The sequence below is a fragment of the Saccoglossus kowalevskii genome, chromosome 22 (genome assembly GCF_978046115.1).
Source record: "Saccoglossus kowalevskii chromosome 22, keSacKowa6.1, whole genome shotgun sequence".
NCBI classification, from domain to species: domain Eukaryota; kingdom Metazoa; phylum Hemichordata; class Enteropneusta; family Harrimaniidae; genus Saccoglossus; species Saccoglossus kowalevskii.
Genome location: NC_140662.1, coordinates 29,495,952 through 29,521,451, shown reverse-complemented (window position 1 = coordinate 29,521,451; position 25,500 = coordinate 29,495,952). Strand labels below are relative to the sequence as shown.

General features: G+C 32.2%; 2 protein-coding genes across 3 annotated transcripts in view; one reads left to right on the top strand and one right to left on the bottom strand.

The window, feature by feature from the left end:
- The window catches only part of LOC102801213 (uncharacterized), a 41,533-nt gene extending 25,237 nt beyond the window's left edge, over window positions 1-16,296 (bottom strand). For both annotated transcript variants that reach the window (XM_085495945.1, XM_085495946.1), the window contains exons 1-8: window positions 16,125-16,296; window positions 9,773-10,233; window positions 8,459-8,584; window positions 7,084-7,256; window positions 6,568-6,640; window positions 4,587-4,714; window positions 2,353-2,456; window positions 134-290 (exon numbers count right to left, since the gene is read on the bottom strand). In XM_085495945.1, coding sequence (XP_085352071.1) covers window positions 134-290; window positions 2,353-2,456; window positions 4,587-4,714; window positions 6,568-6,640; window positions 7,084-7,256; window positions 8,459-8,584; window positions 9,773-10,079 — 1,068 coding nt within the window. In that variant the 5' untranslated portion in view covers window positions 10,080-10,233; window positions 16,125-16,296. The remainder of the gene's footprint in view (window positions 1-133; window positions 291-2,352; window positions 2,457-4,586; window positions 4,715-6,567; window positions 6,641-7,083; window positions 7,257-8,458; window positions 8,585-9,772; window positions 10,234-16,124) is intronic.
- Window positions 16,297-16,299: 3 nt separating this feature from the next.
- The window catches only part of LOC102801335 (krev interaction trapped protein 1-like), a 36,545-nt gene continuing 27,344 nt past the window's right edge, over window positions 16,300-25,500 (top strand). The window contains exons 1-3 of the mRNA XM_085495948.1: window positions 16,300-16,405; window positions 16,584-17,127; window positions 20,201-20,307. Coding sequence (XP_085352074.1) covers window positions 16,909-17,127; window positions 20,201-20,307 — 326 coding nt within the window. The 5' untranslated portion in view covers window positions 16,300-16,405; window positions 16,584-16,908. The remainder of the gene's footprint in view (window positions 16,406-16,583; window positions 17,128-20,200; window positions 20,308-25,500) is intronic.

Sequence of the window (25,500 nt, the reverse complement as noted above, 5' to 3'; positions counted from 1 at the left end):
TATATGCATGATATGTACATCCCAAGATCCCAATTTTGAGGTTTGTGTGCATTCCTATTAGAGCAAATATAATTATGTATTCATTATATGTTATAAAACTATAAGGAAAATATCAATGATTTTGACAACTTACATTTTCAGCCCTGTTGCTAAGGAGTTCACATCTCTGTATTCGTTTAGTTACTATGGCATCAACACAATCTTCATGTCCATATTTTTTTGCATAATCATCTGCTCTGATAAGATCAATGCTTTCTAGATTCACATCAGCACCCCTCTTGATTAAAACACTTCAATGAAACAAAGGTATGAATAACTTATGATGCCCATGTTGAGACTTGAAATTGAATACAGCGCCCTCTTGTGATGACTTTTAGTGATTCTAGATTCATGCTTCTGCTCAGCTGCTTAAAGGGAGATGCTCGTCGCGCCAGGTCCTGTTCGAAATGGGAGTCATAGCGACGTACACGACATATGTAAAATACATTGTTCATTTACATGGAATTCGAGCATGTGCTGTTTGGAGAACACAGTACAGAAACTGCGATATTGAAGATTCATAATGATATAATGAAAGCACTTAACATTGAAAAAGACGTTATGTTTGTCAGGCTCGTTCTTTCCTCCGCATTTGATACCTTTGATCACTCTATTCTAATTCATCATCTTCAACATCATTTTGGTATTACAGGCACAGTTCTACAATGATTCATTTACTATCTTACAGATCGTTCATTCAATATCTCATTTGACTCCTTATTATCATCGTCACCATCTAATTTGTTATTCTGTGATCTTCAAGGCTCCGTCTTTGGTCCGATTCTGTTTACACTTCATATGGCCTTGAGGACATATTTAACCATTATGATATTGATTGTATGCTATATGTAACTTGTAATAAACAATCTGATTCAAATAATCTCATCCAGATATGTATTGAAAATATTCTGGCCTGGCTGAAATCGAACATGTTGATTCTCAACCCTGGCAAGTTATTCATTTTTCATGTTACTTTAAAAAGTACATTGAAATGTTGAACTCATTGAGAATCTGACATAAATCTTTCTAGCTCAGTCCGTAATCTTGAAGTCCATTTTGTAACTGATGGCCATTTGGGGCACCATATTAATCAGATTTGGCCTCAGGTCATCTAACACTGATATTTTGATATTGAAAAGACAAGATTCAATGTACTAAAAAACATATGGTTGGTGTTCATTTAGCAAATATGCCCCCCTTTTGTGAAATGATTTCCCACTCTCCATTCGTCAGTCAATCAATATTTTTTAAGAGAGGTCTGAAAACTCATCTGTTTAGATGACAGTTCGGATTTTAATGGTAATTTAAAGTTATTTTCAAAGTATTTTAAAACTTTTATTTTTATATAAAACAAGCAGCCTATCGGCTGAGATAGCTCCGCTGTTAGGAATGCACATTTCAATTAAAGAACTGAAGACATCATTAGAAAATGAACAGTATGTATAGTATCAAAGCAATCGGACTTACAATTTTTAACAAGAAGTCGAAAATATCACTTTCTACCAAAAATGACAAAAATATTCACCAAAATTAGAGAATTGAAGATATCATCACGAAATGAACAAATCTGTGAAAGGTCTACATGCAGTATCAAAGCAATTGAATTTTTGGTTTTTAACAAGAAGTCGAAAATATCACTTTTTACCAAAAATGACAAAAATATTCACCAAAATTAGAGAATTGAAGATATCAACATGAAATGAACAAACCTAAGAGAGGTCTCCCCAAGGTACATATACATCAAGTATCAAAGCATTCAGGCTTGTAGTTTTCAAGAAGAAGTCGAAAAAGTAAAACATTAACACGGACGACGGACGCCGATGGACAATCACTCATATGATAAGCTCCACTCGACAAAGTTGACAGCATAGTTAAAAATTGTTAAAAAATTGTATTCATGTATAATGGTGTGTGATGCATCGCTCAAGAAAATGTTATCATTATTATTATCATTATAAGTACTCAAAACTGGTATGTCATTTCTTCTACCACAGAGCTCAACAGTGGTTGGCTTGCTGGGTTCATTGGTGTATATATAGGTACGAGTCCTTGAGATCCAGGGGCACCAAAGATTGTGACAGATAGCTCATACAGTAACTATCTTGTATAACTTTAGAATGACTGAGTTCAGAGGTGACAAATCTATGACTGGTCTTACACTTAATATATGCAATTGGTAAAGTTGGTAAAATGGTGCATTAATTGATATCTTCTTGGTCAACTGTTTTGTGCTCATCCAAAACACTCAATTGCTCCTTGAGATATATAGCTGTTTTATACAAAACAAAATTAACATGTTCAAGGACCACTTACTTGACAACATCTAACTTGTTATTTCTGGCAGCATAGTGTAATGGTGTCCATCGATTACTGGGATTGACACTGTTAGGATTGGCACCAAGGCAACAAATCAAAACCTGACAACAAAAATATATAATGGAGTTAAATCATATTATGTGTTCTTACCTCACTTATAACAGAATATCCACACTCAGCAGTGATACATAATGGAGTTAAACCATATTACATGTATGTGTTCTTACCTCACTTATAACAGAATATCCACACTCAGCAGTAATACATACAATGGAGTTAAACCATACTATGTTTTCTTACCTCACTTATAACAGAATATCCACACTCAGCAGTGATACATAATGACGTTAAACCATATTATGTATTCTTACCTCACTTATAACAGAATATCCACACTCAGCAGTGATACATAATGACGTTAAACCATATTATGTATTCTTACCTCACTTATAACAGAATATCCACACTCAGCAGTGATACATAATGACGTTAAACCATATTATGTATTCTTACCTCACTTATAACAGAATATCCACACTCAGCAGTGATACATAATGACGTTAAACCATATTATGTATTCTTACCTCACTTATAACAGAATATCCACACTCAGCAGTGATACATAATGACGTTAAACCATATTATGTATTCTTACCTCACTTATAACAGAATATCCACACTCAGCAGTGATACATAATGACGTTAAACCATATTATGTATTCTTACCTCACTTATAACAGAATATCCACACTCAGCAGAGATACATAATAGAGTTAAACCATATTATGTGTTCTTACCTCACTTATAACAGAATATCCACACTCAGCAGTGATACATAATGGAGTTAAACCATATTACATGTATGTGTTCTTACCTCACTTATAACAGAATATCCACACTCAGCAGTAATACATACAATGGAGTTAAACCATACTATGTTTTCTTACCTCACTTATAACAGAATATCCACACTCAGCAGAGATACATAATGGAGTTAAATCATATTATGTGTTCTTACCTCACTTATAACAGAATATCCACACTCAGCAGTAATACATACAATGGAGTTAAACCATACTATGTTTTCTTACCTCACTTATAACAGAATATCCACACTCAGCAGTGATACATAATAGAGTTAAACCATATTATGTGTTCTTACCTCACTTATAACAGAATATCCACACTCAGCAGTGATACATAATGGAGTTAAATCATATTATGTGTTCTTACCTCACTTATAACAGAATATCCACACTCAGCAGTAATACATACAATGGAGTTAAACCATACTATGTTTTCTTACCTCACTTATAACAGAATATCCACACTCAGCAGTGATACATAATAGAGTTAAACCATATTATGTGTTCTTACCTCACTTATAACAGAATATCCACACTCAGCAGTGATACATAATGACGTTAAACCATACTATGTATTCTTACCTCACTTATAACAGAATATCCACACTCAGCAGTAATACATACAATGGAGTTAAACCATACTATGTTTTCTTACCTCACTTATAACAGAATATCCACACTCAGCAGTGATACATAATAGAGTTAAACCATATTATGTGTTCTTACCTCACTTATAACAGAATATCCACACTCAGCAGTGATACATAATGACGTTAAACCATACTATGTATTCTTACCTCACTTATAACAGAATATCCACACTCAGCAGTAATACATAATGGAGTTAAACCATATTATGTGTTCTTACTTCACTTATAACAGAATATCCACACTCAGCAGTGATACATAATGGAGTTAAACCATATTATGTGTTCTTACCTCACTTATAACAGAATATCCACACTCAGCAGAGATACATAATAGAGTTAAACCATATTATGTGTTCTTACCTCACTTATAACAGAATATCCACACTCAGCAGTGATACATAATAGAGTTAAACCATATTATGTATTCTTACCTCACTTATAACAGAATATCCACACTCAGCAGTGATACATAATAGAGTTAAACCATATTATGTATTCTTACCTCACTTATAACAGAATATCCACACTCAGCAGTGATACATAATGACGTTAAACCATATTATGTGTTCCTACTTCACTTATAACAGAATATCCACACTCAGCAGTGATACATAATGACGTTAAACCATATTATGTGTTCTTACTTCACTTATAACAGAATATCCACACTCAGCAGTGATACATAATGGAGTTAAACCATATTATGTGTTCTTACCTCACTTATAACAGAATATCCACACTCAGCAGCGATACATAATGGAGTCATCCCATATCTTGTGTATTCTTCCACCTCTGCATATTGTATGTAAACTAAAGACAGAATCAAAGCTAACTGGGATATTCCTGTAGGCAAAATGACAATTAGTAGCCCATCAATGCAGATATACTTTTACAAATCATTAATTTGTTATCACATAATTTTGCATATATTAACATACTACATAACTGGTAAATTACCATATATTAACATACCACATAACTGTTAAATTATAATATATTAACATACCACATAACTGTTAAATTTGCATATATTAACATACCACATAACTGGTAAATTATAATATATTAACATACCACATAACTGTTAAATTTGCATATATTAACACACCACATAACTGGTAAATTATCATATATTAACATAGCACATAACTGGTAAATTACCATATATTAACACACCACATAACTGTTAAATTACCATATATTAACATACCACATAACTGGTAAATTATAATATATTAACATACCACATAACTGTTAAATTTGCATATATTAACATACCACATAACTGTTAAATTACCATATATTAACATACCACATAACTGCTAAATTACCATATAATTAACACACCACATAACTGTTAAATTACCATATATTAACATACCACATAACTGGTAAATTACCATATATTAATACACCACATAAGATGGTAAATTATCATATATTAACATACCACATAACTGGTAAATTACCATATATTAACATACCACATAACTGTTAAATTATAATATATTAACATACCACATAATTGTTAAATTTGCATATATTAACATACCACATAACTGGTAAATTATAATATATTAACATACCACATAACTGTTAAATTTGCATATATTAACACACCACATAACTGGTAAATTACCATATATTAACATACCACATAACTGTTAAATTACCATATATTAACATGCCACATAACTGGTAAATTATCATATATTAACATAGCACATAACTGGTAAATTACCATATATTAACACACCACATAACTGTTAAATTACCATATATTAACATACCACATAACTGGTAAAATATAATATATTAACATACCACATAACTGTTAAATTTGCATATATTAACATACCACATAACTGTTAAATTACCATATATTAACATACCACATAACTGTTAAATTACCATATAATTAACATACCACATAACTGTTAAATTACCATATATTAACATACCACATAACTGGTAAATTACCATATATTAACATACCACATAACTGTTAAATTATAATATATTAACATACCACATAACTGTTAAATTTGCATATATTAACATACCACATAACTGGTAAATTATAATATATTAACATACCACATAACTGGTAAATTACCATATATTAACATACCACCTAACTGTTAAATTACCATATATTAACATACAACATAACTGGTAAATTATCATATATTAACATACCACATAACTGGTAAATTACCATATATTAACATACCACATAACTGTTAAATTACCATATATTATCATACCACATAACCGGTAAATTACCACATATTAACATACCATATAACTGGTAAATTACCATATATTAACATACCACATAACTGGTAATTACCATATATTAACATACCACATAACTGGTAATTACCATATATTAACATACCACATAACTGGTAAATTACCATATATTAACAAATAACATAACTCAAATTTGCCAACATTAGCATATCATATAACCAGAATTTACAAATATGACCAAGCATATCAAATTTGCATATATTAGCATATCATATAAGTGTCAAATTTAACATTAACATATCAGAATATTATTACTTTGCATATATTAGCAAATACATCATCATAGTTACAAACAGTAATGGTGCTACAATGAATGTCATGCTATATAGGCTAGGGTTCAAAGGTCAATGGGTTAATCAAACGGCATATTCAGTTCTTACCAACTCTGACCGCAGTATGTAGAAGTGTATCACCAGTGGAATTCTTTTCTTGATTAACACTAAATTCTAAACTCTGGAATCAAATATAATTAAAAAAGAAAAACAATTAATGTGTGCTACCTACTGCAGTTGATGTTGATCTTTTCATTCATGTTGTGTTCATATTACTGAAGATGAACAAATTATGAGGTCAACAGTCAAATTAAGGAACTATGGAGGTCCAAAAAATGCTTGTGTCTTTTTTTTTATTGGTTTAATATGTTTTTCATCATTGTCATGGGAATATTGTTGTTGCAAGGTTTGAATAAATTGACATATTGGTATCATTTGCTATGTTTTTAAATAAGATGGTATTTTACCATTACATGGATTGGAAATACTATGGAAATTCTATGCAAAGTGGATGCCAAAATTTGAATTGGGAGCAAACATTTCCAAGAGGTAATGCTCCTTGCATGTATGGAGCACATCGCTTGTAAGTACTATTCTTAAAAAGTTACTCTTATATTTATTTACCTGTAATTTAATTTGAATTTCGTCATAATTTTTACCACTTTTAACCCAGGTAAATAAAGTATCTTTGTCTTGCAGTGATGCAGGTGTAGGTGGTCTATTCAGTGGAGTACTACTTCTTATCTGCAGACTTTTTTTAGTTCTACTACAAAAACATATTTGGTCAGCTGTTCTACCTGTAAAATAAAATATTATACCCATCTTGATTAAACATGAACTGAATTATTAATGATAATTAAAAGGTGATATTTTATTTTGGAAAGTTTGTTTCTCAACTTGTTCTACCACATTCTGATTCAAATCTGATGTACGGTACTGACTTTTTTTTTAAATTTATTAAATTATTATGTATTTATTTTGTTTTAATTTACAGTATTTTATTGTTTAAATATTTTGATGCACTGCCATGTAAAAATGCTAAAAAACAATAAAATACTGTTAATTAAAACAAAATAAATAATAATTTAAATTAATAAATTTAAAAAAAGATAGATTTACTATATTTTAGCATAATATGGCAGTTTCAAAATATGCATTTTAGTTTTATCCTAAGTTGTAGATTCATGAATAAAAACTTAAAATAATAAAATGAATGTAATCATAATATGAATGTCCATTTTTTTTATTCTACATCTTGTAACATAAATTACTGGCAAAAAATCTCATTGCTGTGGTCATGTCAAAACCTAAAATACAATCTGAACTGTAGAGAACACTAAGTTAGTATAAACATAGATATATTAAAATATGTTTGTGTTTTAATGTGAGGTATGTGCTGCACTGTTTCTGGAGTATTTATTGTATTTATACAAAATTGGGAATACAAATTTGAATTGATTTTAAATTTTATTTCTTCAAATTGAAAAAATAAATACAGACAAAAGCCATCATATAAATATATGTATTGTACTTTATTACTAACATTTTATTGCTGTTCAACCAATGGAAATTATTTCTAAGGATGCAATAAATTCATTATTATTATTATTATTATAAATAGCAAGGTATACAATTAATTGATAGTGTGAGTAATTAGTCCCTCCAACTAATCACTTCCACCCCTATTTAAAAATGGAAATGTCTGATATCCTCAGTAAATTTTCTTCATTGTTTACTGATACATGACTGGGCCAGTAAAAATAATATTAGTTAATCTTGAGATCAATGATTTCTTTGATTTCTGTTACTAAGTAAGCTATGACACATTGATGATGTCAATGTAACTGGCATTAACTTGAACAGGATGCAATGCAACACAAAATATTACATTACAAAAACTGTATCAGAATATGTGCAGTAATAATATGTGATTATATGAACTATGTAATGGTGCCAATAACTTTATGCCCTCTGACCTCTGACCCCAGTACAAACATACCAAGTCTATCTGTTGCTCTTGTTGAAATTCCTAATGAGACTAGGAAGTCAACAGCTTCATAGTTCCTAGCAATACAAGCTATATGTAACATTGTATTTCCCACTGGTTCAAATCGCTGACTTAGACCTGTGAACAAAACATTACTTGATTAGATATCGACATTTATAACAAAAATTATATTTTTTTACTTTACACAATCAAATAATATAACAGTACATATTTCCACACAAATACAAATAGTGTTTTTCAAAATAAATTAATATTAAATGCCATTCCAGATAGATTATAATGTCACTAGATATGTGTAATTGTAGACACATTAGATATAGCAATACATTTGTATACTACTGATATAATATCACGTCTACATGGCAGATAGAAACAGTATATCTATGTATATGTAACACCTCTGTCTGGGTTTACCACTGATAACAAGTCATTGAAAATGACACAGTCCTTATTATGTAAACTGAAATGTTATTTGAAATCACAACTTGAAATAAATGCATGTCCAGAAATGTAAGTGAGATGTATGCATTACATCTGTTTATAATTTTTTGTCAAATTTGATGGCATCTTAGATTCAAAACATGACATAGTCCCTGTTTGTTTCTTTCAACCATATTGCTTAACACATAATGTACAATTGGGGTGAGGGTAGAACATACATGTAATCAAAAGGAATTGTCAAAGATTATACTTTGTTAGTCTACATTAGATACTAGAAATAAATAATATTGTTGTACACAATTTGAATGAGAATTTTGCATTCCTTAATCTTTTCATAACCACTGTCAAAAAATTTTTAGTCAAGAAAATAATTCATCTAATATTTAGGTGAAAATTTTGATCAGGAACATTTGTTGTCCCAAAAAAAGAAATGTAAAAAATATAACACTTTGTGCAACTTTCCAGCTTAACATGTAACAAAACATGTAGAAATATGAACAATAATAATTATTTAAGACCTCACAAAATAAGAATGTTCTGGTGAATTGCTTTTTCAAAAATGGGGTGAGGCTTTTTTTTGGGCTTTTTTTCTTGCTTAAATGCACATTTTGGAGACTTGATTGAGGGCGCTGTAGCAAATGACCTGAAATTTTGAGTATTCTTGTATAGCATGATTAAGTTCAACTTAGTATGAATTTGAACAAAATGCTTGATTTTGATGCATTTTTATTTTCAAAATCATTCTCATAGAACCATATAATGAATTGGATCATGAAACTGATACATGATGTATGTGTCAAGTTTAAATTGTGATGAAACAGACTTTGTCTGGATGGGGGTCAATAGTAAAAATAATCAACTCACCAATAATTCTACATCTCAGCAACTCTTTCAACACTCGTAGTGGTCCACACCTTAATACTAACTTAGCACACTCAATAACAGCCTCTCGTAGAGCAGATTGAGCAAAGACATCTCGTACCAGCACTTGTAAATCTTCACCTTCTGGCCAGAGTGATCCAAACTCAACTAAAGTCTGACTTCCATGTTTGTATGGATGAAAAGTTAAACTAGGTCTCCAAAAAGTATTACAGATATTGACATGTGGATTGGTATTGTATGGTGATTGGTCACTGTTCTCATCATGTGATATCGTTTTATCCACCTTCATATTTGTAATATAGTTTGGCAGTAAACAAGCCACATACAGGCTAACACATCAAGCAGACACTTACATCATGTCAGACACCTTTACTTGTAGTCTCATTAGTCTCATGTGTGATGGTAGTGCTTTCCTATCTTACTGTTTCACTACTGTTCAATTTCTGAGAAAAAAAAATGTAAGATAGATACACCTTACTAGATTATTGACACATGTCCCACTATGAATAATTATTTTCATGCCTTGTTAAAATGGTAAATAAAATTATATGATATTATTACATTTATGATGCATGAAAATTATATATTAATATGCACAACAATAAAAATTAAAAAAAAATAAAGTAATTACGCAATAATTACCAGGTGGGAAAATATACAAGACCTTAACTTTAAAGAGCAGTGGTTGGCGAGCCTCGTAGACCCATACATAACATGTGTAATATACAATGTACTGATACATTGTTTATTTACATAAAATTTGAACACCACTGTGCGATGACTGCCACTATTTAAAAAGGGGAACAAAATTTAAGCATTTGACAAACAAAACTAAAAACATAATACAAAATAAAAGAGAATAACAAGTTTCTCAACATTTCCAAAATTCACTGAGAAACATAAATTACTTGGTGAGAAAAAAGATAAAGCTTTGTGAAAACACCCAGTGTACCTCATTCAGTCCAATAACATTTAAAGAGTCAATTGAAACATTTCTCAGTTAAAGACCCAGTTTGTAAATTCATGTACATGTTGTAATGTACAGGATAAGTAAACAAACAATAAATAACAGAAATTTAAATACTGTGCAATATAAGTGAAAATATTTCTGTATCAAGTGAGTAATATTGAGATACCATATATGTAGATACAGGTCTTATCATTTGGCCTTGGGGTTTAAAATGTGCTATTTCAATAATTTTGAATTAGTATAAATTGGATTCCATGGCTTTGTTTGGTAGCCCAAAACAAAACTTTAGAGTTTAGCTCATTAATAACATAAAGAAACAAGCCATGCATGGCACAGTCCCCGTTAGTTATCAAATTTAAGATATATAGTTTTGTTTATAGTAATATAGCTGGAATATAACCATGTCAGAAATATGATTTTTTAACATTAAAATAATTGACATTTGTATCTGATCGTCAAACAAGTACTTGTCCATATTGAGAGATATTGCTCTGGAACAGCATTCAAAATCAACCATTTTGAATACATGTATATATATAACATGATGTATAACTAATATATAAAATTTGAATATAATCAGTCAAAGCGTTTAAGATATATGGCTCCAGAAGCCCAATCATTAAAACAAAATGGCCGCCAGTCAGCCATTTTGAATCCAATCTGACAAATAAAATGACGTGCATCAGGAACCAGTAATGTCTAATGTATGTACCAAGTTTGACTGAAATCCATCCATAAATGCCAGAAATGCTTGATATTTGATGATTTTTTAGCACAAAAATGACCACCATTCGGCAATTTTGAATATGATCGTCGAACCAATATATCTGTTTATCTATGACATGATGTATAATGAATATTTAAAATTTAAACATAATCAGTCAAAACAAGTCAGAGATATGGCACGAGAACCACATTCATTAAAACAAAATGGCCACCAGCCGGCCATTTTAAATCTTATCTGAAAAACAAAATGATTTGCATGAAGGGCCCATAATGTCTAATGTATATACAAAGTTTGAACAAAATCCATCTGTAAACAGCCGAGAAATCCTGGATTTTTAGGATTTTTCAGCACAAAAATGGACGCAATTCGGCCATCATAAATCAGATCGTAAAACAACATGTTGTGCATCAAGGTCCTATAATGTCCAACGTATATACAAGGTTTGAACAAAATCCATCTATAAACAGCTGGGAAATGCTTGATTTTGATGATTTTTAGCACAAAAATGGCCGCCATTCGGCCATCTTAAATCAGATCGTGAAACAAATTGATAATATGTATAATATCATGTATAATATGTATAATATCATGCGTGATGTATGTGTGAAGTTTGATTGCGATTGGTCCAGGCATTTCTAAGATACAGGTCCGGACGCACACATGCACGCACGCACGCACACACGGAGGTCAAAACATAAGTCCCGTTTTTGGACTGCGTCCAAACAGGGACTAATAAAGTGACATTAAAAACACATGCCTTCCTACCCAGTATTGAAAACATCAAATTTGGTCTTAAAATGTTATTTTGTGAATTTGCAACAACAATAATGTCATCCCATCACGTGAAAATAATTTATGTTACACTGTTACCTACCTGCAGAATAATCTCAAATTAACAGTGACACTAACTTACATATCTACCATGTACTATATTGGTGGGCATTTCCTGCAGGCTAAATATAGAGTTGCACAATATCACATGGGATCTAGACAATGACTATTGTTGAGTCATTTTCTATTAGTTATATTAACCACAGGAAGTTGGACAAACTTATGTATTTTAATAAATTATTAAATAATAAAATGTTCCCTTCCTGGTAAATACTATTTTACTATAATAGGGTGTGAATGTTGTGTGTACATCACGCATTAACAATTGCATATAGTCATTAGCAGGTAACAAAGAATAATAAAAAAAGGAAAAGTATTGTTAAATAAAGATTATGATAAAGACTGAGTGGTATAAACAAAGATCAGTGATTACTTGAAATCGATACCAGGAGGGAGGGGTAAAAGAAAAGTTAAATAACATTTTATTATTTAATAATTTATTAAAATATATAAGTTTGTCCAACTCCCTGTGTATTAACCACAAACAATGAGACAACATGTGTCAAATCATCTGGGCACATGACTAAACCCCACTAAATAGTATAAGGTAATTTCATTGAATGAATATGATCCCACACACCCACAGTGTAAGTTAATCGTCTTCAGCCATGTGTTGGTTGTTACATTTACTAATAGTATGTCATGACTTACACATACAGTATGGTTTTTGTGAAACAATGATATTTGTACAGCACATTTCATACTTCATTGGTCTAAACAGAAGTACAAGACCAAACACAGAAGTACTACTTTTATTATAGTTGGAGAAATCTCACGCCCATCAATATATTTATTATTAAACATCATGCCCTCTAAGTTGGCATTATTTTGGTAGCTAAGGAAATCAAATTCATTCATTCGCCACAGACAATTCCCAATCAATCAGCTAGCTACAAATTTTAGACAAAATTGGAAACTTATTTTGTGATTTTTAAATTTAAGTTTGACTGACCCCTGAATTTGTTATCACTAATGGACTAGATATCAGTATACAAACAGAGTCTATTCCTAGAAATTGAAGGTCATAAATTATTGAATGTATACTTCCACTTTCCATTTACCGGGTAACGAGATTTACAACAATACTTGGAATGTTGAGCATATTAAAATCCTAATATACTTAAGGTTGTACAAACTTGCAGCAGTTTTCTAAAACTCCAATAACAAGAAAATATACAGCAAAGTAATCTTAAATCTAGGCCATGACCTGAATTACTCAACTTACACTATATATTTAGTTACATCTGCATGTTAATATGACATAGGTCAATACTTGTTCACTTTACAAAGCAGTCTTAACTGGTCTGAATTACAACCCTCACTGGCAAATGATAGCTGTGAATTTATTGACAATGTACAAAAACCTTACATTCACAGATTAAAGGATTCTATAAGAAATTTACAACAACTGCTGTACAACTAACATACAGTAAAATACAAAAAGAATGATTTAGTGAAAATAAAATCTAGCGAATAAACCTTTTTTCCTATATTTTATATTCAATTCATCAAAAATCAGTGAAAATAAATTCCATACAAAAAGACATTTCAGCAAAAATTTGTCCACTGTAAATTGTTATTGCCCTAATGATCTTGAAATTTACGAAATTAAAACCAAGAGAAAATGCAAAATTAAATAACAGTGAAATTGATTTAAAACAAAGAAGTTAAATAATTTGGACAGTAAATGAAATTTACATTTTGTCTTCTGAAAGCCTATATGTATAGCAGATATGAATACCACGTCAGCATGTAATGTGACAACAAGCAAACATACACAGTCATTTTTGTTGAGTTAATTACAGACTATATTGCAGACTGAACATTAGCATTGTGATACACACATTACAGACTATATTGCAGACTGAACATTAGCATTGTGATACACACATTACAGACTATATTGCAGACTGAACATTAGCATTGTGATACACACATTACAGACTATATTGCAGACTGAACATTAGCATTGTGATACACACATTACAGACTATATTGCAGACTGAACATTAGCATTGTGATACACACATTACAGACTATATTGCAGACTGAACATTAGCATTGTGATACACACATTACAGTTCAAGCTTCTCACAAATAGCTTCAAGGACATTCATCCAAAATGACAACTAGCGATATATGACATTTCTAATTATATTTTGGATGTAATTAAATTAAACAGAAAATACCTAGGCAATGAAAACATACCAAGAAACTGCTTATGTCCAGTGAGCGTTAGAATCACTACATTATGCTGTCTGGGTCCACCTTTCAGATAGATATGTGTACTAAGGTTAAGGTTTATATTTCATAATAACTTCTCAATGTATAAACTGTGCCTTTATTGCACACATACATTTAGCAAATAACAGGGGATTTTCATTTATGTACAAATTATTTTGATCTTTAAATTAAATACAGAATTTTACAGAAATCATAACTGGTACACATTACCGGGGCAGTGTTTAAAATAGTTCCCATTGATACCATACATGTATTTCCAAAATAAACAAATTTTATATTGAGTGATACAAATAGAGAAACATGAGAGGATATAATAAATCAAATAATTTAGTTAACATACTTTTATGTTCAGATTTTTAAATTATTTGTAATAAATAATAAATTAGTTATTAAATTAATAATAATAATAATAATGAATTTATTGCATCCTTAGAAATAATTCCCATTGGTTGACAGCAATAAAATGTTAGTAATAAAGTACAATACATATATAACTAAAGTAAAATGTCAGTTATTGTTATTTCTGATTTCCAATAGTTTGTACTAGTATTCACCAACTTGTCTTATTAGCACATCTTCTCTTGAACTCATAATATATTTAAATATCTGGTCATTGCTTTTCAATTCTTCTGGAATATTTATATAACTTTTGTCTTTCTGTTTGGAACCTAAGACATTCCATGAAGAAATGTTCTTCATTTTCAATTTTGATCTGGGAACATTGCTTACAGATTCTGTCTTCTAAAGCTATTTTGGGTTGGGTATGTCTACCCTTCTCAATTTCTAATACATGACTGCTTATTCTGAAACAAGTCATTATGATTTTATGTTTCAGATTACATACAAGCAAATATGGTTCAAAAGTGTACGAGTCTTTAAACTTTATATACGTTCTCAGTTTTCTATTATCATTTGATACACTCAACTTCCAGAACTCTACATACCTTTGTCGTATGTTTTTTCGTATGTTTTTTTATTTTACTGTGTGGTAATTTTTGATATGTAACAGATGAGGACAAGTTATGAATATTCAGAAGGTCGACAGTCACCCAACCCATGTAAGTATTCACAAAATAAATGAGTCAAAATTGTATGGACTGTAACGTGTTATGTAATGGCGTCCCTCACGGAGACTCTGTGTCATTACAATGGTCTACTGTATCCCACAATAAATCGTCTAGGTCAATTGAGGTCATGGAATATGAAAATACTATGCCACCATTATTGAAGAAAACAGTGTCAATCGACAGTGGCGTTGGTAATATTTATGCAAACAAAGTCATATATACATTGAAAATTCTTGGTACGCTGATCCGACTGTCGTCATGTCATATAATAATGATAAAGCCGATGTATGTGACTAAAACAATCTGAACCCTTGCATTACAGCAAATAGCAGTACTTAGCTGTGTTCAGTGTGAAACAAATTGCAATTTGTTTCGAAATCAAACGAGTTTTATTGCAAATTTGACACGTCTGACATATTCTTAGTTGTTTCTTACCTTCTTAAACAGTAATCGACACCCTTTCACATGGCGGATGGTGATTTGGCGACAACGTCTGACTATTTATAACAAGCTGGCTGGGCACAGACTGAGCGTCACGCCATTAAACATTAGCCACCTGTCACATGACAGTCACATGACACAACATAACCTTTCACCCTGATGTATCCCAGCTGCCAGTGCACAAAATGGTGATGTGTTTTGAAGTCGCGATTGTATTTTTGTTTTGATTGCGATATTTTGACTTATTTTGAAAAATTGTAACTGTTTCTCGTCAGGTAATAGAAAGGCGTGTTATGCACTAGTACTTTCATTTGATTTGTGTTTTTTAATCTCTTATAACTTGGTTAAATGTCACTGCATGCCGGAGCCTTCGCGTTGCGCGGAAGTTTTAAATAGTTATTGTGTGTTCATTTACTACCTATAAAATTCAACTTTATGCTATTTCTTTTTTAGGAATGGTATGATTTCAGATTTTACGTAGAAACATGCATATATCATTGGACCATCATTGCAACATTAATGGACTAACCAAGGTCGGATATTTGCTGAGATCTAAGCGACCACACCCAACCATACCTATCGGTACTCCGTGTTCGCTACATCCAGTACTAACATGTGTTCAAAATCTCGGAATTTACTCCTGTTCTACTTGTTCATTGTGAAACATTCTACTAAAGTACAGAGATAGTGCCAATCGGGGGATAACATCGCACAAACTATACGTAACATTTTAAAATTACGAGTGCCTTCAGACTAAACTCAACGTTTTTGGTCTAAGATGGCAGCGGCGGTGGCGTCGACTTCATCGCATTCCCTGTCAGACGAACGTTACAAAGTCAAAGTACATGTGACAAACCCTGTGTATGTAACTGAGATAAGTCAATCAGATTCACGATGCTCAGCTGAAGATGCTTTAAAACACATGAAGACGTATGACCTATGTGACATTACTGTTATTAATCCTGTGTTTCATTGTGAACTGCCTTTTTCTGACCCGGTGAGTATTATATGACTTGGAATAGTGCATAACCGTAACTACGTCATATTTTTCTCGATCTATAAATCTTTTCATAAATATCCGTTATATACTTTATACAATCAAAGGTGCTCAGTATTCCAACAACTAAAATATATAAAAAAAGTAAATTACAAGTTATTGAAATAAAGTTAATTCAGTCGGAATTTATTTACTGAAAACTGTAATTTGTTGTATTTGTGCATGTACACTGTAATTTCTCTGTATTTTATGCTGATTTACCAAAGCAGTGCAAATATAGTAAGTCTCTGTGGTTCTGGGATGTTGCAATAACTCAGATACTTGTTTCACTTTTATTTTAAAATTTTAATGAAATATTTTGAAAAGTAAGACAGTAACAAATCTGTTTATTACTATTAGCCTAGTCACATGTTTTTCTCAGATCAATATAAAGTTCATTCAACATAACATTAAATACGATATTTTCACTAGCGAAATCTAGGCATTATCAAACTATTGTAGAGAGGACCCATAAAACAATAGGATGATAACAAGACTAGATTAGATGTACATTATGTATATTGCATAACAGCCAGATACATGTAGTTGAAGTATGTGATAGTACAAAGTAAACTTACTAAACAAACAAACAAATAAATAAATAAATAAATAAATAAATAAATAAATAAATAAATAAATAAATAAATAAATAAATAAATAAATAAATAAATAAATAAATAAATAAATAAATAAATACAATCATTGTTAATAAATTAAAGTAACCTCTGGAAATGGTATGCATGCTGTTGAAAGTAATTATAGAAAAGAAATGTAGATACTTTTTTTAGCATGTTTAGTATTTTACCCAGGATACAGCATAGTATATACCTACAACATTTTGTCACAGGAACATTTTATGAAAAGTAAATATTATCATTTTTTACATGACCAACTACCACCCAATTTTGTACATGTACAAATTAATGAAATCATTTCTCACATTTGCCTCTCATGTAGAAGAAATAGTATTCAGGGATCGAAATTCAGTATATTTAATAGGTTGATGATCACATCTGATTCATTGCTAATTACATCAAAAATGCATTTCTTAAACATAAATCTCTTCCTCTTATTGAGGTACGAATTAATAATTGTACCGAGAGAAGTATTGATTTTATTAGTTAAAATTAAAAAATCAGATGAACCGTTCACTAAAATTAAAGTTTGTTGTGCACAAGAATGGTGGGGTCAATACTTGCCACAAGTACTCGACTAAAACAGAAAATGTGTCATGTTAAATTGTATTGTTGGATTACGGTGACTTTGTTGCACCTATGTATGTGTGAATTGACTCTGAAAAAGCAAACCATTATTATTTATCAACAAAACTATTATTCGCAGTGGATTTCTTAATTTTAATTAACATATTCTATTTATTGGCATATCTTTTCAAACTAAACATCACCGATCTATGAAATCATTTTGATTTACAACTTTATACAGTACATGTTTAAATGTTACTCATCATATTTTTGTGTGGTTCTAACATTTTAAAGCAATATTCATAAAATGAGAAATAATGTCCTTATAATTCTTAACAACCATACATGTAAGTACCCATCTTATTAATACATAGCATTTTTTTATATTTAATATAGTAACTAATGGTTTGTACAAAAAAGCAGTTCTTTTTTATCTGGGCACAGTCTCAAAACCTTTGAAGGACTGTAATCTGGGTTATGTGAACAACAACATGAAATAAATCTGTTGTGTAAACATTGAGGAAATCTGATCACTTGTTTTGATGACAGCCAACTACTGTGAAACACTTTAAAATAGCTATATGTAATTCTAGTGAATTTGGGTCAATGCATGTATTAACAGTATTTTAATTAAGCTAGAGTGCTAACAATCTAATTGTAAAACAATAACTTTCTTTTAAATTAGCGACTTATTGAATTAGTGAAATTACAGATAACATGCTAGCTAAAAAGACATATTTCACAGTATCTTTACACCTACAGTCTAAAATCAGATGGAATACTGATTACTTTTTTTAGCTCCGCTGTCGACTTTGTTGAGCGGAGCTCATCATACGAGTGATTGTCCGTCGTCGTCGTCCGGGTCAATGTTTTACTTTTTCGACTTCTTCTTGAAAACTACAAGCCTGAATGCTTTGATACTCCGTGTATATGTACATGTACCTTGGGTAGACCTCTCTCAGATTTGTTCATTTCATGATCATATCTTTAATTCTCTAATTTTGGTGAATATTTTTGTCATTTTTGGTAAAAAGTGATATTTTTGACTCCTTGTTAAAAACCGCAAATCCAATTGCTTTGATATTACATATATAGGTACTACATGTGGACCTCTCTCAGATTCGTTCGTTTTGTAATGATATCTTCAATTCTCTAATTCTGGTGAATATTTTTGTCGTTTTTGGTAAAAAATGATATTTTCGACTTCTTGTTAACAACCGCAAGTCCAATTGCTTTGATATTACATATATAGGTACTACATGTGTACCTCTCTCAGATTTGTTCATTTTATAATGATATCTTTAATTTTCTAATTTTGGTGAATATTTTTGTCATTTTTGGTAAAAAGTGATATTTTCAACTTCTTGTTAACAACCGCAAGTCCAATTGCTTTGATATTACATATATAGATACTACATGTGGACCGCTCTCAGATTTGTTCATTTTGTAATGGTATCTGTAATTCTCTAATTTTGGTGAATATTTTTGTCATTTTTGGTAAAAAGTGATATTATCAACTTCTCGTTAAAAACCACAATCATTTTTGGTGAAAAATGATATTTTTGAATTCTTGTTGAAAACAGCAAGTCCCATTGCATTGATACTATACATATTGTTCATTTTCTAATTATATCTTCTGTTCTTTAATTGAAATGTGCAGTGCTAACAGCGGGGCTATCTCAGCCGAGAGGCTGCTTGCTTGTTAAGTCTGACGTACCAATTATTCATTTGATTTTGACTAACTCTGATGCAGTACCATTTTCTTGTTTGATTTTGTCCAAGTGTGATGCAGTACTGATTACCTTCATACATATATATTTATTACATTTTAGGAGATCAATCGGTTTTGTTCTGTAGACCATGTTGTTCAAAATCACTTTTACGGTCTTGGTATACCAAACTATGAGAGAATAACACCACCATCAGAAACTAGTTTTAGGTAAGCATGATCTATGTGTTGACTTCACAGTCATTATAGTAGGTCCAATGTGGTAATAATAATAATATCCTTATTGCATCCTTAGAAAGTATAGCAATATGTATCAAAATGACTAAAATAATTAAGAAGAGAATGCTCATTTCTCAAAGTAAAAGGTTTGTGACTAAAATCAGTAATAGCTTATTTCTATTTTTGTCACTACTTTTCATTAAATAAATGAATTTTTCTAGGGTATGTAAAACACATGATTGGCCAAACATGTTATTAAGACTTGTTTCGCCAGACCTGTTGACAATACATGGTTGGCCAGACTTGTTGACAATACATGATTGGCCAGACATGTTGACAATACATGATTGACCAGACATGTTGACAATACATGATTGGCCAGACATGTTGACAATACATGATTGGCCAAACATGTTATTAATTAATACATGTTTTCCCAGACATGTTGACAATACATGATTGGCCAGACATGTTGACAATACATGATTGGCCAGACATGTTGACAATACATGATTGGCCAAACATGTTGACAATACATGATTGGCCAGACATGTTGACAATACATGATTGGCCAGACATGTTGACAATACATGATTGACCAGACATGTTAACAATACATGGTTGGCCAGTCATGTTGACAATACATGATTGACCAGACATGTTGACAATACATGATTGACCAGGTATTTTGACAATACATGATTGGCCAGACATGTTGACAATACATGATTGGCCAGACATGTTATTAATACATGTTTGGCCAGACATGTTGACAATACATGATTGGCCAGACATGTTGACAATACATGTTTGGCCAGACATGTTGACAATACATGATTGACCAGACATGTTGACAATACATGATTGGCCAGACATGTTGACAATACATGATTGACCAGACATGTTGACAATACATGATTGGCCAGACATGTTGACAATACATGATTGGCCAGACATGTTGACAGTACATGATTGGCCAGACATGTTGACAGTACATTATTGACCACACATGTTGACAGTACATGATTGACCAGGTATTTTGATAATACATGATTGGCCAGACATGTTGACAATACATGATTCACCAGATATTTTGACAATACATGATTGGCCAGACATGTTAACAATACATGATTGACCAGACATGTTGACAATACATGATTGACAATACATGATTGACCAGACATGTTGACAATACATGATTGACAATACATGATTGACCAGACATGTTGACAATACATGATTGACCAGACATGTTACCAAGATATGATTGACTAGGCATGTTAGGCTTTGATATTACATGATTGACAATACATGATTGACCAGACATGTTGACAATACATGATTGACCAGACATGTTGACAATACATGATTGACCAGACATGTTGACAATACATGATTGGCCAGACATGTTGACAATACATGATTGGCCAGACATGTTGACAATACATGGTTGGCCAGACTTGTTGACAATACATGATTGGCCAGACATGTTGACTATACATGATTGACCAGACATGTTAACAATACATGATTGACCAGACATGTTGACAATACATGATTGGCCAGACATGTTGACAATACATGATTGGCCAGACATGTTGACAATACATGATTGGCCAAACATGTTGACAATACATGATTGGCCAGACATGTTGACAATACATGATTGGCCAGACATGTTGACAATACATGATTGGCCAGACATGTTGACAATACATGATTGACCAGACATGTTGACAATACATGATTGGCCAGACATGTTGACAATACATGATTGGCCAGACATGTTGACAATACATGATTGGCCAAACATGTTGATAATGCATGATTGGCCAGACATGTTGACAATACATGTTGACAATACATGTTGACAATACATGATTGGCCAGACATGTTGACAATACATGATTGGCCAGACATGTTGACAATACATGATTGACCAGACATGTTGACAATACATGATTGACCAGACATGTTGACAATACATGATTGGCCAGACATGTTGACAATACATGATTGGCCAGACATGTTGACAATACATGATTGACCAGACATGTTGACAATACATGATTGGCCAGACATGTTGACAATACATGATTGGCCAGACATGTTGACAATACATGATTGGCCAGACATGTTGACAATAAATGATTGGCCAGACATGTTGACAATACATGATCGGCCAGACATGTTGACAATACATGATTGGCCAGACATGTTGACAATACATGATTGACCAGGTATTTTGTCAATACATGATTGGCCAGACATGTTAACAATACATGATTGGCCAGACATGTTGACAATACATGATTGGCCAGACATGTTGACAATACATGATTGACCAGACATGTTGACAATACATGATTGACTACACATTTTGACAATACATGATTGGCCAGACATGTTGACAATGCACGATTGACCAGACATGTTACCAAGACATGTTTGGCCAAACATGTTAACAAGATATGATTGACAAGGCATGTTATCAAGATATGATTGACAAGGCATGTTATCAAGATATGATTGACAAGGCATGTTAACAAGATATGATTGACAAGGCATGTTGATGAAATATGATTGACAAGGCATGTTAATAAGATATGATTGACAAGGCATGTTGACGAGATATGATTGACAAATCATGTTAACAAGATATGATTGACCAAGCATGTTAACAAGATATGATTGACCAGGCATATTGACGAGATATGATCGACAAGGCATGTTAACAAGATATGATTGACAAGGCATGTTAACTAGATATGATTGACCAAGCATGTTGACAAGATATGATTGACAAAGCATGTTAACAAGATATGATTGACAAGGCATGTTAACAAGATATGATTGACAAGGCATGTTAATAAGATATGATTGACTAGGCTTGTTGACAAGATATGATTGACAAGGCATGTTAACAAGATATGATTGACAAGGCATGTTGACAAGATATGATTGACCAAGCATGTTAACAAGATATGATTGACCAGGCATATTGACGAGATATGATTGACAAGGCATGTTAACAAGATATGATTGACAAGGCATGTTAACAAGATATGATTGACAAGGCATGTTAACAAGATATGATTGACAAGGCATGTTAACTAGATATGATTGACCAAGCATGTTGACAAGATATGATTGACAAGGCATGTTAACTAGATATGATTGACAAAGCATGTTAACAAGATATGATTGACAAGGCATGTTAACAAGATATGATTGACAAGGCATGTTAACAAGATATGATTGACCAGGCATGTTAACAAGATATGATTGACTAGGCTTGTTGACAAGATATGATTGACTAGGCATGTTGACAATACATATTTGGCCAGGCTTGTTGACAATACATATTTGGCCAGGCATGTTAACAAGACATGTTTTGCCAGGCGTGTTAACAAGATATGATTGACCAGGCATGTTAACAAGATATGATTGACAAGGCATGTTGACAAGATATGATTGACCAAGCATGTTAACAAGATATGATTGACCAGGCATATTGACGAGATATGATTGACAAGGCATGTTAACAACATATGATTGACAAGGCATGTTAACAAGATATGATTGACCAGGCATGTTAACAAGATATGATTGACTAGGCTTGTTGACAAGATATGATTGACAAGGCATGTTGACAAGATATGATTGACCAAGCATGTTAACAAGATATGATTGACCAGGCATATTGACGAGATATGATTGACAAGGCATGTTAACAAGATATGATTGACAAGGCATGTTGACAAGATATGATTGACCAAGCATGTTAACAAGATATGATTGACCAGGCATATTGACGAGATATGATTGACAAGGCATGTTAACAAGATATGATTGACAAGGCATGTTAAAAAGATATGATTGACCAAGCATGTTAACAAGATATGATTGACCAGGCATATTGACGAGATATGATTGACAAGGCATGTTAACAAGATATGATTGACAAGGCATGTTAACAAGATATGATTGACCAGGCATGTTAACAAGATATGATTGACTAGGCTTGTTGACAAGATATGATTGACTAGGCTTGTTGACAATACATATTTGGCCAGGCATGTTAACAAGACATGTTTTGCCAGGCGTGTTAACAAGATATGATTGACCAGGCATGTTAACACGATATGATTGACTAGGCTTGTTGACAAGATATGATTGACCAGGCATGTTAACAAGATATGATTTGCCAGGCATGTTAACAAGACATGTTTTGCCAGGCATGTTAACAAGACATGTTTTGCCAGGCGTGTTAATAAGATATGATTGACCAGGCATGTTAACAAGATGTGATTGACTAGGCATGTTGGCAATACATGATTGGCCAGGCATGTTAACAAGATATGATTGACCAGGCATGTTAACAAGATATGATTGACCAGGCATGTTAACAAGATATGATTGACCAGGCATGTTAACAAGATATGATTGACCAGGCATGTTAACAAGATATGATTGACCAGGCATGTTAACAAGATATGATTGACCAGGCATGTTAACAAGACATGTTTTGCCAGGCATGTTAACAAGACATGTTTTGCCAGGCATGTTAACAAGACATGTTTTGCCAGGCATGTTAACAAGATATGATTGACCAGGCATGTTAACAAGATATGATTGACCAGGCATGTTAACAAGACATGTTTTGCCAGGCATGTTAACAAGACATGTTTTGCCAGGCATGTTAACAAGATATGATTGACCAGGCATGTTAACAAGATATGATTGACCAGGCATGTTAACAAGACATGTTTTGCCAGGCATGTTAACAAGACATGTTTTGCCAGGCATGTTAACAAGATATGATTGACCAGGCATGTTAACAAGATATGATTGACTAGGCTTGTTAACAAGATATGATTGACTAGGTATGTTGACAAGAAATGTTTTGCCAGACAATTCACTATCTTCAATTACTTACCATAGACTCCAGTCAGTCAAAATGACTGTTTTACGTCCGTTTTATTTTATGGTTTACGACCATCTGGCATCCTCGACACAGGGTCTACAGAGACATCAAGTACGAGCACATGAGGTCTATGCGATCGCTAACTCGCTTTTGCATCAGGTGCCCCCTTCGAGCATGTACTGAGGGCAGGCTTCTGAAGAACGCAAACATCTTCAACAGTTATTACCTAAGAGACACCCAAACCATTGAGGAGG